This window comes from Falco peregrinus, chromosome Z (assembly GCF_023634155.1).
Source record: "Falco peregrinus isolate bFalPer1 chromosome Z, bFalPer1.pri, whole genome shotgun sequence".
Classification (NCBI taxonomy): Eukaryota; Metazoa; Chordata; class Aves; order Falconiformes; family Falconidae; genus Falco; species Falco peregrinus.
In genome coordinates, this window is record NC_073739.1 from 25,451,069 (window position 1) to 25,466,541 (window position 15,473).

At 36.0% G+C, this 15,473-nt stretch overlaps 1 protein-coding gene and 1 long non-coding RNA gene across 4 annotated transcripts in view; one reads left to right on the forward strand and one right to left on the reverse strand.

Annotated features, from left to right (window-relative positions):
• Positions 1-15,473, forward strand: part of FBXL17 (F-box and leucine rich repeat protein 17) — a 281,538-nt gene that overhangs the window by 257,453 nt on the left and 8,612 nt on the right. For 2 of the 3 annotated variants that reach the window (XM_055790428.1, XM_055790427.1), the window contains one exon: positions 8,162-8,304. In XM_055790428.1, the coding sequence (XP_055646403.1) occupies positions 8,162-8,304 (143 nt within the window). Of the gene's footprint in view, positions 1-8,161; positions 8,305-15,473 lie in introns of those variants that run through there. The other variant, XR_008744725.1, reaches the window with a different exon arrangement.
• LOC129782701 (uncharacterized) overlaps positions 1-15,473 on the reverse strand; it is a 92,993-nt gene that overhangs the window by 2,274 nt on the left and 75,246 nt on the right. The gene's annotated exons all lie outside the window — the stretch shown is intronic.

Consider the following 15,473-nt stretch of genomic DNA (forward strand, 5'->3'; position numbering starts at 1 on the left):
CAAGAAATGTTGCCCATAGCCACATATGCACAAAGGTAAAACAATAAAATTATCACAGGGGACCTCAAGCAGCCTGAGGCAGGTGAAGACAATAGATAAAACAAAATACACCAAGTATTTTAAAATGCAGGCTTGCCATCCAGAGAGATGATACAGCATTCCATTGGGAAACTTTTTCAGACTGGGCAACTTTTTTTCTAACCTTTTTTAGTATTTACAAAAGCTTATGTCTTTACCTATTTACATACCTTTCTGGTTACTGTGTTCTGTGAGCACTTGCTATAAATATTAAAATAATGCTAGTATAAAATATTTTCAAAAATAACACTAACAAATCTCCCTTTTGCATCACTGTCACTAGGGAAAAGGACTTAATTGCTTCCCTGTTTGCTTATTATATGGATGTGTGTACTGTAAGAAAAACTAGTTAGTGAATTAGGATTGACATCTGATTTGAGAACAGTTAAGTTCATGGTTACCTCTTCTTTTTATGTATTTACTTTTATTACAAGGGAACTGCTTATACAGATAAAGTCAGGAATGTATTTAAGTGGTTGATTATAAATGGGATTGGCTGAGTTCCCTGGTAGAAAGCCAGTTCTTGTACAAATTCTGTCTGTCTTGCTCTGCTATTTCATGGTGGCACTGAAATGTAGATGTTAGGTGAGTTCATGATGATGAAGGAAAAAATAGGTCATACTACCTGTCAACTGGACATGCTGAAGCCTAAGCAGAATTAGATTTTTGACTGGGAAACCAGCACAAACTGAAATTTTGGAGTGATATACCCGTGATACCCTTTATTTGGGAGCAGATGAACTACAGTGCTTGATGCATAAAATATATCAGTATATGATGAACAAGCATTTATTTAGTCATCGAAACACCCTTAGAAATTTGAAACAGGAGTAGATGGATTGTATAAAGAGTTGTATCATGCAGTGAGTTTTATACAAATGGTTTTCATTTAAGGCAGACGTAATGTGAGTTGTGAGCTATGATTCCTGTGCTGGGTGAGCAAAGCAGCAGAGAACTCAAGCAGTGATTTCTTCAGCTGCTGTCTGTAGGTACAGCAGTAAAACATCTTTAACAAATGGAAAGGGGATTAGGCATGTGTTGCGTCTCTGCACATAACAGATGAGATAAACTGCAAGACCTCATGCAATTTGCATGGCATATAACTGTCAACCTTATCAGTGCAGGGGTAAACACAGCCCCTATCCATTGGTGGGAAAAATGATCAAACTTTTGCTTATGGCATCAAGATTTGCTCTGAAGAATCAAATTCTGTTGCCTTAATTCAGGGGGAAAAAAAGTCACTGAAAATTTTTCTGAAAAGAAGTTTTTAGAGGTTTGCATTTGTAAAGAAGAGCCTTTTCTATGTATAAGCAATATTTGTATTAACTAAATATTCAATACTTAATATGTTGTATACTGTGGTGGGTATTATTAACATATATAAGTTAATGTTCTAATTTGTAAATATAATAAAATATCAAAATTAGTTGGCAGTATATTGTCTATGTACTCAACTGTATTTTACAATTGAAAAGTGTTAGTGTCTAGTTGGGCTAATCTATAAATGCCTTTCTACATATCACTGGAAATGGAACATCAAACTAATATTGGTGACTGGTAAAGCTTCAATGCATTCAAATGTTTACAATTTATCCACAGAAATTACATCTTTCTTTTCTGTTTCTAATTCAACAGAATAATGGAAATGAAACATGGAAAAGACTGTTTATCTTTTAAAACGTTTTTCTGTAGCCTCTCCTGAGCTTTGTCCACTCATAGTTTACATAATTGAAGCAGATGAGAGCAACTTTTAACTCTACCAACAGAAGAATGTTTCACAGTCCACTAAGCTGAACTGTTAACACCATTCTCTTAACATCTAAATGTATAGTGTTCTTTACTAATTTTATTTTTATTACATCTGCTTATTGCAATTTTAACTTCCATAAGCTTCCTCCCAGTTTTTTTGTACATTAGGCTTTTCAGGAGCTAGTAGATAGTTATCAAAGCCACCTTAATAGCTTTGGCTATATAATAAATAAAAGATAATGGAAAGTTCCATAAGAAGACTATTACTTTGTAATACTTGGTTGACTGATTGATTTCTACTCTGTGTTAAACCCTTAGAGAGGTTGGAAATTTTAAATTCTAATTCTTGCACATTTAAATGCTTTTGACATTAATGAAAAAAGAACTTAATAAACAAATGCTAGAATGTTTTTTGCATGAGTGCATGTATATATATAATGCCCTGGTGTCAGGGTGATGTCAATCATAATCAATTTTTAAAAACATTAACATCCAGTCCTCACTGAAGGCTGACCAAATGCAGTTCCTTTTCCATATGCAGTGTGTTAGGGGTTGAAAGGAGCAAAACAGCAACACAGTTAAACCTCACAGAGGTTTATTTTCAGTTAAATTGGACTAGGATTTCTTGATAAAGGAAGTACTTTATTGTGTAGTGGGTGCATGTCAGTAAAAATATGTTTGATTAGGTGTAGTTCTGCTTAATACACCGTATTTCCAAACAATTTCATTTGCTAAGATTATGCATAACCTGGAGCATTTGTTTTCAGATTTTAAAATACATTAAAATTAAATTAAGCATAGGCCAAATATCTATTGTTCATACCAAAGATATGTATGTTTTTTCCATTGTAGTGAACTTAAACTTAAGAATGGTCATGACTAAATTATAAATGTTAGATTACTGGTTTTTTTTAACATATTAGTGTAATACCTGTTTCTGATTTATTTTTTATATACACAAAATCAAGGAGGAAATCCTCAAGATGATGCACTGCCAACTGTAGTTTACCAAAACAATCCTGGAAAATAAATACAGCAGTCTCATCCCCCCAGTTTTGTTAGATGTGAGAGCTTGTTGCCTGCTTGGATCAAGTCCAGCAGTGGACCTAACCATGGCAACATTCTCATTGCAACCATTTGTTTCACAGTTTGCGCACAGTTAAATGGAGATCTTTCCTCTCTGACTAAAGCAGTCATTTCTGCCTGTATTAGCAGATGCATTTAGCTATGTCAGTTTAACTTAATCAGTTTAAAATAAAATGAGACCAAATTACTATTTGCTCTTAATGGTGCTGCACTAAGGACAAAGTTTCTCTTATTTTTCCAACTATTCCAGCTGTTCAGCTACAAGATGCTACCTCTGCCTACAGAACTGGTGCTGCATAGGTCCTTTCGCCTTCTCAGCTACAACAAACTACCATTTCAACAGGAAAATATTTTTGCTTAATACAGCTCAAGCCTGTGGGGTGATTTTCCAATTCCAGTTGGAGACATTACACTTTATCTTGTGCTATGTAGGAGCTGTACATCAGCTGATTTCCATTCCACCAACCTCACCCTGGAAAAGGAAACGTAAAATTTCACTTTTGCCAAAATAAATGGCAATATAAAAAAGTGAGAGAAAATAATTGGATGTATTGTTAAATATTCACACACAGAGAGGTTCATATGTCAAAGCCAGCATCTTTAAAATTACACCATGGATTTTTGTGTACCCACCTCTACTTACTTTCAATGTGTCATGTTCTTCTGTTTGGTCACTCACTATATTTTTAAGCCTGGTTGTCATTAGTATTGAAACACACCTTTGACTGTTCTTTACTGCTGATTGAGTTACAAGTTCCTAAGACACAGAATCCAGACTTGTAAGGCTTTTACTGTATGTTTTCTTGTTAAATTATTGCCAGACTTTCTGAGAACAGCAACATATTCTGATTATTGTGGGCAAATGCAGAGGAAGAAAAGCTGTTGAGCAATGCAAACATTTTCTTAGCTGAAGCTTGTGGCTTAAAGTATTTTGCTCCAACAAGCAGAAGAGCTGTGTGTACTCAAGACTTCTAAAAGAACTCAAGGATGAAATAGCCGAGCTCCTAACGGCACTGTGTAATCCTTCACTTAAACCTGCTTGGCTACCACAGGACTGCTTGGCAGAGGTATTTCAAAAAAAGTTTCAGGAAAGATCAGATAAATATTAACTGATAAACCTGTGGTCTTTATAAGGCAAATTAGTAGTAATATGGAATACAATTAGTGAACACATTAATAAGTATGACATATCAGGGAAGAGCTGACACAGCTTCTGTTCTATGAGAGGTGCTGTACAATCGTATCAGACAAAGTACTTTGAAGAAGTCAGGAAGCAATAAGGAAGACCTGATTCCATACATTCTGTTGGGAACTCCAGAGAGCATTTGCAAAGGAGCTAAGCAGGCATGAAAGGTGGAAGTCCAGGATCAAGTTTTACAGCAGGTTCCAAACAAAAAAAGAGAGGGTGGTTTTCAAAAGAGAAGGTAGCTGAGCCAAGGTATGCCTTGCCACAGGCTGTTGTGGAACCTGAAAAATTTTTGTGGATTACAAGACTGATTAGATGAATTTACAGAAGTAGAGAGGCATAAATCCCAGTTCAGAAAGTCCCTAATCCACTTTTTTTTTTTTTCTGAGAGGAAAGTTTTCTGGGAAAGTATTGTTACATTTTCACCTGTTCTCATGGCCTTTCTTTATCTTCCACTGTTGAGTGCTGAATTGTGTCTCTTTTCTCTGACCAAGAGTGTTCTTGTGAGGATGCAGTCGCACACCTTGACATTTTCTGAAAATATAGCCATTGGTGTTTTAAAATGGCATACTCTTTTTGCGTTTGCTGGATGAACTGTTGCAATATATGACCACAGTGTAACACTGTATGCTGGTCAGAATATTCAGTTTTCCAGGAAGGTGTCCACTAATCTGGGGGCAAGGAGTTGCAAGGTACAAGATAAATATGTTACTTTCTACTAGCATATGACAGCATATTGAAAGTCTTCAGTAGTCTGTAATGCAGTAATTGATTTCTGGTGTCATTTGTAATTGGATTAGAGAAATGTTGTCAATTGATTTTACGTATTGGAGAATACCCAGCTATTTAATACTGATAGACAGAAAATCTAGTATGTGCTTACGGCATCTGTGGGCTCTGTAGGAGCAGTTAGGTTGAGACAGTGGTGAGGAATGCTGCAAGGGAAAGGCCAGCCAGACAAAAATATTACCCATTCAGCAGTGCTAATCTAAAGTACACCTCAGCCATGGTCAGCCTAGGACATACCTGATGCACAGATTAAGACACACAGGTTGACTGAAGCATGAAATTTCATTCAGTTATTTGTGTATGTACAAATGTGGAACACGGGTGAAGGCAGCAGATTAACAGTTGTCTGAAAATCAGTCTGGAACTTCTGAACTGCTAAATACATTTGCTTAGAAAGCCCTGCTCCCCAAATGTCACAGCTGGAATTTTTTTAGTTTCCATTTTGTTTTTTAGGTATCATATTGATATGTAACATCCTGAGGTTTTTTTATTCCATTTTGTGTTGTTCTCGTAAATATTGTTACTTATACAAAAAAAAAACCCTGGTGGTTGTCTCATGGTATCATTGAAGTTCTGTTCTGGCTTTCCTAATAATTGACAGAATACAGTAATGACAATGTAGTCCAAAAATCATGCATACACACTTTGATGTATGGAAAATTACTCATGCTTTCCAAATCCCAGGGATTATCTTTTTCATTCTTTAATGTTTCAGAAAAGTAACACTAGTAACAATCGACTGGTTAAAGTATAGATCTTCAGAAGACAAGCATTGAAAGCCAGTTCTTCAAAGAGGCTTCACGATCTGTCATTTGATGATTATTTTGTAATTTTTTCAATAATTATTAAGTCCCTTTTCCATTATGTAGAAATATTTTCATCTTTATATTAAAAAATAAATAAAACTTAACTGAGATTTAAATAAGGTCCTACTTTAGAAATGAAATACTTTACCCACAGAAATGCCAAAACAGCTATCAAATGATGAATTTACATGTTTAAAATTATGTGTTGTTATACAACAGTTTTCTATGAATATTCTGTTGTAAAATGGTGGTTATGAATAAGAAAGAGAATCTTCCATTCTTTCAGTTTGTTTTATACGTGCATGTGAAGATACCTACATGAAATCTCATGCTTCAAACCATCTTTTTGCCACAATCAGGGCAGCTTCTTGGACTAATGATGCTTTAGTCTTCAGCTTCTGCACACAGTATAACACCCTTTTTCGGTCGCTCAATAGTATTATCCCCTACTTTCTCTCTAATCTTAAGTCTTTTAAGGGAGTTCCCAGATATGGTATCTATTTCCTTTAATGCCTTTACTAGGAAAATCCCTCAGTGTCATCTGATGATCTTTTAAGTTACTCTCATAAAAGTATTCTCTGCAGGTTTTCTTGTCTTTATCAGTTTTACATGAAGCATTGAAAATGACAGAATATGATTGTAAAATTAAAAAAACTAGCAAAAATTTAACACTATTTAAAATTTTGTTTAACTGACAGTATTTTGAATGTAATGGCAAGCTTTCAGTATTCCTGCACAATTTCAGGTCTACTTTGTGGAGTTACAATCATCTATCATTGCTATAGTGTTTGTTAGTGCAAGATATATGCAGAAAGTTTCTGTCTTCCTATAATTTTTATTATAGTGGTATACTAAAATGACTCTGTAAAAAAGTACAAAGTTTATGTTCTGCTATACATATATTTACATATTTGCAAAATTAGGACTTGTTTTTTAGGGAGGTACTGGGAAGAGAACGGAAAGTTGGTATTACTCTGCAAAAATCAATGAAACCTTAATGAAACTACACAGATGATTGTATCATAACTTCATTATGTCAGTTAGAAAATTCAGTTACCTTTGCCCTTTTTGGTGAACTGCTACAGGAAAAGAAATAGGTACTACTGCACCTTCCACCACTTCTGAGAATGTATTTGGCCTCTTTTGGCTGATTTTATCTGCCAATTAAGTCCACTCGAATATTTATAAATTATGAAATTATCCTTACTGCTGTCTACCATCAGTATAGGTCTTTGTAAAACTGCTGCAAGGTCAGGTGGGTTCTTTCTCTCTGCTTCTAGGTCTCAGTTACACCCTGATTAGCTAAGATTGACATCTGGCATATCAAGAGCTAACAGCTCTTCATAATTTTTTTTTATTATTATTTTTTTCTGACAGTAGGTTCTGTAGCATGAACAGCACTGGCCCACAGCTGCTGAAAAATCATCTCTTTAAAGATACTTGCATCGTTTAGATGAAGTCACTCATTCATCTTCCTTTTCAGCAACTGCATTATAACTGGAGTTAAAAATTGTAAACATCCTGCCCTTTGGCTACGTGCAGATGGCTGACTTCTACACCAGAAACCCTGGACTTTTTTCTTACACTGAGATTGTAGCTACTGAAGGGTGTTGCTCATTCATGTTAAGAAATCCCAAGCTGATTTAATAGTTTCCAACTCTGTATTTTCTGAAAAGTGTTCTGTAGTCCATGGTGACCAGAATGTTAGTGATTTGTGTCCCTTTCTATTATTCCAGACTAGTTGTGCCATGACAAAGCCTTCCCCACTTGTTCAGATGCCTCATGGTTTCTCCCACCTGCCATTTTTCAGTCTTTTCAGAACTTCCAGATCTTTTTCCTTTCCTTTTATAAAAATTCAGTCTTTTGTTTTAATTTTAAAAGAAGAAAACATGAGACATACTGTTGTTATTACATCATCAATATGAACAATAGGAAACAAATGCAATTTCAGAATATAGTTATAAAATGTATGACATAAGATACCTGCAGGGTTTTATAAAACTCTTTATTTTATTGACACAGAAAATTTTCTGTTATCCTCTGTGCTGTCTTAGGAATATTATTTTGCTGGAAAAGGTATTAATAGTATAAAATCAGTTAATTCTCTCAGAAGAGTGAGGTAGAATTGTTTTTATTCTATAGTTAGTTAAATTTCAGTTAACTGATCCTTGATCCTTCAAAAATAAGTAATTAAAAGAATTTTTATAGAATATCTCTACTAACTGGTCTATTTATCTTGATTGATAGAAAAATACATAGAAAGGTCTGTTTATCTATGTATGTGTTTGCACGTGTGTATTTCTAATTTGAAGAGACAGCTATTTCATAATTAAAAATGCTGAAATACAAGATTTTTTACAAGGTACATGACAACTGCTTCTCAAAATTTAATTTCAACATCATTAAGTGTATACATGGAACTGAGCTTAGTATAGCTATATAGTTCATACTTTTAATATCTTTACAGCTCTGATAGCCATTGGACGATACAGCACAACAATAGAGACAGTGGATGTTGGATGGTGCAAAGAAATCACAGACTATGGAGCCACGCAAATTGCACAAAGCAGCAAGTCTCTCAGATATTTAGGGCTGATGAGATGCGATCAGGTAAGGAGCATTTGCATGAACTGGTGCCCACTTCTGAGTGCATGTGAGACTGAGTGTTCGTGTTTTTATGTGTGAGGGAGGGAGAGACGGGAAGATGTGTTTTTCTGTACAAACAGGTTTGGTGTTCACTACTTCAGTAACTCTTCTAGTGTACTGTGCTCACATGTTAAGCTAAAAAAGTATCTAGAGAACTAAAAAGAGCTTATATTGTGCTGACATTTTCAAAATACACCCGCAGGCTACACCCACAGCCTGGGGTGCTCACAAAAGGTTTATGTAAAAACTGCCCTCTGAGGCTTTTGAATACTTTTGGCTAAAAGTGATTGGTATGTCATGTCATTACTATGGAAGACTACTTTGTTTTTTAAAAAGAAAGAGAAAAAGAAAGAAAAGAATAATAAATATACTTAAGTGTTACTTCCAGAGTAGTTTTCTATACATGCGTTGGTATGCTCACATATAATGTTTTAAAGAACACAAGGGCAAGGATTTGGATAAAACCATAATGCTAAAAGAAAAGAAAAAACTACTGCTTTCTTATTATGTAGCTTTTTTACTTGGAATATAATAAGAACGTCTGTAATTTTTAACATTTTATCATTAAAAGAAAAAAGACAAGGCAATGCAGCTCCACCTCACCATGTATGTAGCCTTCAGGAATTGTGTCTCTGTTGAGTGAAAAGAGATCAAGAAGCCTGGGATCACAGCAGAAATAGCTAAAGTCATGGGAGATTCAGAGTCTCTGATCTCAAATCTTCAAATATGCCTGCAGGGATTGTTTCTTTTCCAGCCATCATGAATGAAATGTCCAGCTTGTGATGCCCATCATAAGCACATCTGTCTCAGCCTTGTGAATTTCTGATTGGATACAGCCTGTGGAAACACAGGGTTTTAGTCTAAGAAACTTTATGCTCAAAACCATTCCCTTGCATCCCTTGCAGTGCTTTACAGAAGACAATTACAAAACCCAGTATTTCAGCTGGCAAGAATAATAATTTCCAGGTCAGCTGTAGAGTTAAAAACAACATTTTGCAAACCCAGCCTTAGACAGTTTCCAGTTTGAGAGGAGGTTGAGCACTTTGGAAGAATTGCTCTGTCTGTTAAAGCTGACTCCACTTAATGTCCTAAACATTAGTGTTTTATAAGAGCCAATAGACAAAAAGAGCATGTGCATCTGATGGGTTGTAGTAAGATTATGTACTTAGAGAATGTTCAAAGGGTTACTTGACCTTGGGAATTAGATCTGACCTGAATCACCTGATCAGTTTTACATATATATTTGTTTTGTGAATTTAGGTAATGTTGAACAATCAACAAGGATCTAGTAAGTGCAATAATTCAGTCCTGTCTTCAGCTGCTATAGAAAATCAATGATCTTGATGCTGTAAACAAGTTTTACTACCTCATCAGTTAAGCTCCATGTACTACGGTCTGTATTCCTCTAATTCCTGGTTAATGCTTTCCTAGTTCTTCACAAAGGATTATGCACTGTCTTTTGTGTTATGAAAGTCAACTGCTAAAAGGAAAAAAACGTTTTTTTGAGAAAGCTTCAAGGAAGATAGAAAAGCAGTGTTGATTGCGTGTCTGCAAGTGCATGTGTGTGTGTGTGCATGTTGCACACAGGCATGTGTGCATGTGTATGAGCACCCAAGTATGGTAGCTAAAACTTGTTGTTACAGCAAACATTGTAGTAGTAGGGCTACCACTGGGAATTATTTTCTTGCTTGCAAAGCCTTGACAGGAAAAATAGCTCCACAGACAGAATGAAGTAAGTATCCTTGACTTAAGAGTTTTTGGCAGCTAGAAGATGCCAGCTCCCTTTTTCCACTGCAGATGAACAGAGAATTTACTGAACAAAATCATGTCTTCAACTGTCTCTCCCCAGTATCATGCAGAACTAATTTTTTCCAGTGGCTGCTCTATTAAATTAAAAAGTCAGTGTCCGGCACATCATTAAAAAGAATTCTTGGGTCGTGCAGAAGGGTTTATTTAAATGCCCATTGACTGAAATTCTTGTCTTTGGGCCATTGTTAGCTTGCAGTGAGGGGAAGGTTAGAAGATTTGCCCCTTCTCAACAGCCTTCCTTTTCTAAGGTACTGACTTTTATGCTAGTACTAGGTAGCATTTGTGCCTTTCTAGGAATTCCCAGGCATTGGAGGGGAAGTACTTAAACACAGTTACATAAGGAACATATGTAAGTAGACTTCAAATGGTTACCATTAAAATACTCTTTATGACCCAGGCTCTTTGGAATTTCTTTGATATGCAGTTGACATAAATTAGAGGCGTCAAGGGTCCTCCCAAGAAAGATCAGAGAGGCTGCAAGCCTGGGTAAAGGCAGGCTCTGTTTTATGCCATTGATTATATGAGTGCCTCCAGGCAATGTGCTTCAGTAGATGCAGAGCATTATTGATCCACACCATGAAAATAATCAAATTATTCATTTTTCATCAAACTGCTGTTGCCATGACCTTTCTTTTTATCGTATCTCCTGCCATCTAACACGCACACCACAGGAGCAATATGGTCTTTGCCTTAAAATAAATGTAATTTTTTTGAGAAATCTCACAAAAAATGCTGACATTACCATGAGCTCGTCATAAGGAGGGCATATATTTCAGTTGGAAGTTTTCTAATAAACCTTTTGACACTATTTTAACACTTATTTTTTCAGTTTTTAAGTGTTGCTAAGTAACAGTATAATCACTGTTTACAAATCAGTTACAGAAAAAGGTGAAATACTATTAAATATTGGAAGACTTTCGGAACTATCCATACTAGAATTTTAGTTCATAAAACATGTTTATGCTTAGATACACAAAATCTAAAAATTCTTCTCAATGTAAAAACATTAGAGGCAAGTTACTGAAGTAATGTTTCTTCTGTTTTTTTTTGATTTTCCCTAGCACCTCCATGACTTAGGCAAACTTGGCTTTACCTGCACTACACGCCAGTGGTGTCTGAGTCCCAGAGAGAGCTCTGAACAAACTGGTACTACTGGAAAGGTGCAGGGTGCTGTGGACATGTGAGCATTAGCCCTGAAAGCAGCTTAACTGCCAAAATACTACACGTTGCCCAGGAAAACTAGCATTCAGCAAGGCTTATGAGATACTGTGATATAGATGTGGTAGTGTAACTTAATGCTTCCATTTCCGTGAGTAGCTCAGGAAATGGTGGATTGAACTGTGCAGGGTCCTGCATCGTACAGCATAGGTACAGTGTGATGCATACCATTAGTTTTCTGTGTCAGAGAGTCTTCTGAAGTACTATGATCCAGACCTCCAAAAAGTATTTAGGTGTTCAGATAGTAGACCCTAAATATTCTTAAGTACTTGTATTTTAGACAATGAAATTCCCCAGTTGCCTGCATACCAACATCAAGACGTTGGAAGCAGCCGGGACGCTTGGCCCTTCTGATCTCTGTCGTGGTACAGGGTATCAGCTGTGTGGAAGTGTGTCTGTATGTGTGGGTCTGTACAGGCACCCGACAGCACCTGGGGCTGCACAAGTCTTGTGTTTCATTAAAACAAAATGTTGCCATTCATCTCAGTTTCTTTTGAGAGCAGTAAGAGAGAAAATCCGTAGTTACTTAAGGCCTAAGCAGAACATTTTAGAGGTTTGTAATTGGAAAGGCCTAAAAGTCATAGTATTTCTGTTGTGCATTCTGGTGTTACCACCTACACTGGTACTGTGCTGCACTCCCAGAGGCAGTGATCCAGGCTTCATTCCCTCATGTCGCCTCATCCCGATGCTCTGGCAGCGCCGTGGAACCACACACCCCCAGTTTCTCGCACAGCAGAGTGCTGTGCTTTTGCAGGCTGCAGCCCAGGGTTGTGTTTTGGGACTTGACATGGGTGTGTGGGAACACATAGCTGATTTGCATACTCCCGGGGTACACTGACGCTCTGATTCATTACCTCAGTAAATACCAAGAAAGGCAGAGAGTTGCCTCCAGAACCAGAGGTGATGTTCAGTTCACCCCAGTTCAGTGCCCTGCTCCCCGCACTACCACCCCAGCAGAAAGGCAACGTGAATATCTGTTCTTCAAACCAAATTTTAATTGTAGCTCTGTATTTTTCTATCACAGCTTAGGAAAGTAGGTATCTTAAAGTGCAGTTCATCCTTGCCTTTGAGAGAGGTGTGGGCAGTTACAGTGTGCTTTTTTAAGTCATCCATAAACACTGACATCAGGATTCCTAAGAGCCATACTTGCATCCTAAGGGCTGTAATGATGCCTACATCAGATTCAGAGGTTGAAATCCACGTTTCAAGCTTATTTTTCTGAACACAATTTTACACATTCCTACCCCCAAACTGATCTAGATCATATTTACTTAATGTAGTTCTCATTATTTCTAAATATTTTATCTTTCTTATTTCAAAAATAAATCAGAGGAAGAGGGCAATGCTGTCTATGGTATTTGTTGCTAGAACTCATTTCAAAAATGCCTTTGTAGCTCTTCTTTATTGTGCTCACAACAACTCAAACAGCTTTAAATAATGGCAGCTTGAAATCTTCACCTTTATGGAAAATGGCTGGGTATCACCTTGGAAATAGTGGCTAAAAACTTTATCTGTTTTTCTGGCTGATAGCTTGGCTGGTTGAACAATGTGTCAGAATAATCTTCCTGTGGAGTCTGCAACTTTTCTCACACAGATTTTCATATTTCAAGATCCTTTTCCTATAGCTGTGGTGCTATTTGCAATGGTTATCAGCTGTGCTACCACATAGATGCAGGAGCCATTTCTAGGGAAAATACACAAAAAAATGACACAGAAAAACAGAGGCTACAAAATGCAACATTTACAGCTATGTGTGAATGAAATTAAGTGAGTCTGACATAGCTGGCTGTGAATGGATACACAGCTTCTGTTAATAAATCATCATGGCCTTTATTCCTTGCTTTTTTTGCTTTTTTTTCTTCTGGGTGGTTGTTGGGGTTTTTTTGGAGAAATTCAGATTGCTTTTCATGAAAATACTTCTGAAAGCCTGTAGCTTATTTCAGATGACTTTCTCAGATGAATTGTAGCATGTATTCCCTATTATAGTTTTACTGAGATGTTATAAATCAGAAATTGATGGTCAGTACTACCGACAAAAAGACAAACTCTTTTAAGTTACCACAGAGAGCAAGGAAGATAGATGACACCTAAAAATAAAAATGGTCCATCATTTGCATCTTAAGCAAGAATATTTTTTTTTTAGAAAATCAGTGCATTTTAAAAATAACTTATCACTTTATTCTTCTATAAAATCTGTTCTAGAAATACTTGTAAATATATATCCTGTGCAAACGGCAAATCATTTTGGAGCTAAACTGTTCTTAATCAACAACAGAACAGCAAGAATACAGAGCCATCACTTGTTTTAATACAAATATCACACCAATTTGCCTTCCACCTTCAAAAAATGCTATCATTAGCCTGATCAAAAAAAATTACAAATTGCTACCATTTCTTCTTTTATATTTTAAGGCATTCATTTTGAGATTTGAAGTTACGGTTCTGTGATATTGAAGAAGACTGAAAATATCTAATCCTTCCCTTTAAGAAAAATTCTATAGCACTTACTTTCTCTTAAATCACTATAATTTGTTCAAGTTACTTTGCTGCATATTAAAAAGAACACACTGTATTTTTTAAAGTTTTATATTTATAATGTAGGAGCTGTGATTGATACATCTCTCTATGAATAATGAAGATTTTAGATTCATAAAATCTGTGAAACATTAGAAGGAAACTACATAAATCCTTACTAACCCACAACAAAACAGAAGTAGCATTTATTTCACTTCGATTTTCAATACAACAATTTTAAAAGACTGAATAATACTTTTTTCCCCCTTCCTAGCTAACTAGTATAACAGATCCATTATGCGTATGAATGAAAGCATCTGCTAAAATATAAAAAAGGATTCTTTATATAAATTGAACTTTTTGTACTTCTAGTTTAACTGTTTTTTTACCAGAAGTTTTTTAACTTCCAGGCTGACAGTTCAGCAACAAATCCGTGGCAGTAGGCTGAAGATGGAATCTTCCTGAGCTGATGAGTCTATCACGGTTTTTAAAAAGCAAACACCTGACCACTCATACTGTAATAGAAAGATGGGCCCTCAGGTACTGATCAGTGATTTAAAATCAGGATAAGGCCAACTATCAAGGAAAAATGTAGTGTGAAGTAGTCAGCATTTTTATTAAAAAAAAATTTAAAAAAAGATTTTTTTAAAAAGCATTGTCCCCTGGAACCTCCAGTCATTTTTGCCAGCTGGCAGCTTCTGAGAATGATTTCTCTGTTAGTTTCACACACCGTCATTTTGACAAGTATTTCAATAATGTGCTCAAATTATTGTTAATGTAGCAGAATAGGAATGAAAACATTCAATGCTATTCATTCAACAGGCAGAAAGTAATCCAAAAGAATATTTATCACTATATAAACAAGTACTGTCATTTCACTGCATATGGATCTCTATTAACTGCAATTTTTATCAGTTAAGAACAAAGCAACACACAGACTTCCGTCACAAATTTGAAATGCTAGCAATACTGGTAGTATTTTTATCTTGAAATCTTGTATAGGTGGAGTCTAGAAGTTCACCTGACTGAAATTAACAAAATTAGGAAACCAACCAACCAACTAAACTAAAGGGCTCCTTTAGAATGGTTTATCTGTTTTAATAGAAAAGTAAACCCTCACGATAAGCAAAGGGAACTGAGAACAAAAACTCCATCACTTACACAAATTTAATACTCAGTATGGTGTTGGCAGTGGTGATTAGGACAGCAAACCCTGAAATGATGGCTCTGCTTGAAAACTGTGCAAACTCATAGAGACCTGAAGTGGATTATTGTGTTAGTTTGCAGTAATGCAGTGACTGCAGCAATTGTGCATGGACTGGCAGTTGGAGGCAATAGCATTCACCTGTGTAAACAACCACAACAATGAATTTCATCCCTCCTGGACTCTACCTTTCTGTCAAGATTTAAGCAAAGAACTGTAAAGGAGCATAAGCAACCTTGCTAGATTTTCTGAAATCCTTCCAGAAGTGCTACCACTGAATATATGAAGGTTTGTGTATTCCATTTACCGCACTTCACACCACAGAAAAGATTACGGATATTTCTTTTTACCCACTCCTTCCCCTTTCCAAATATAAGTGGGAAATTAA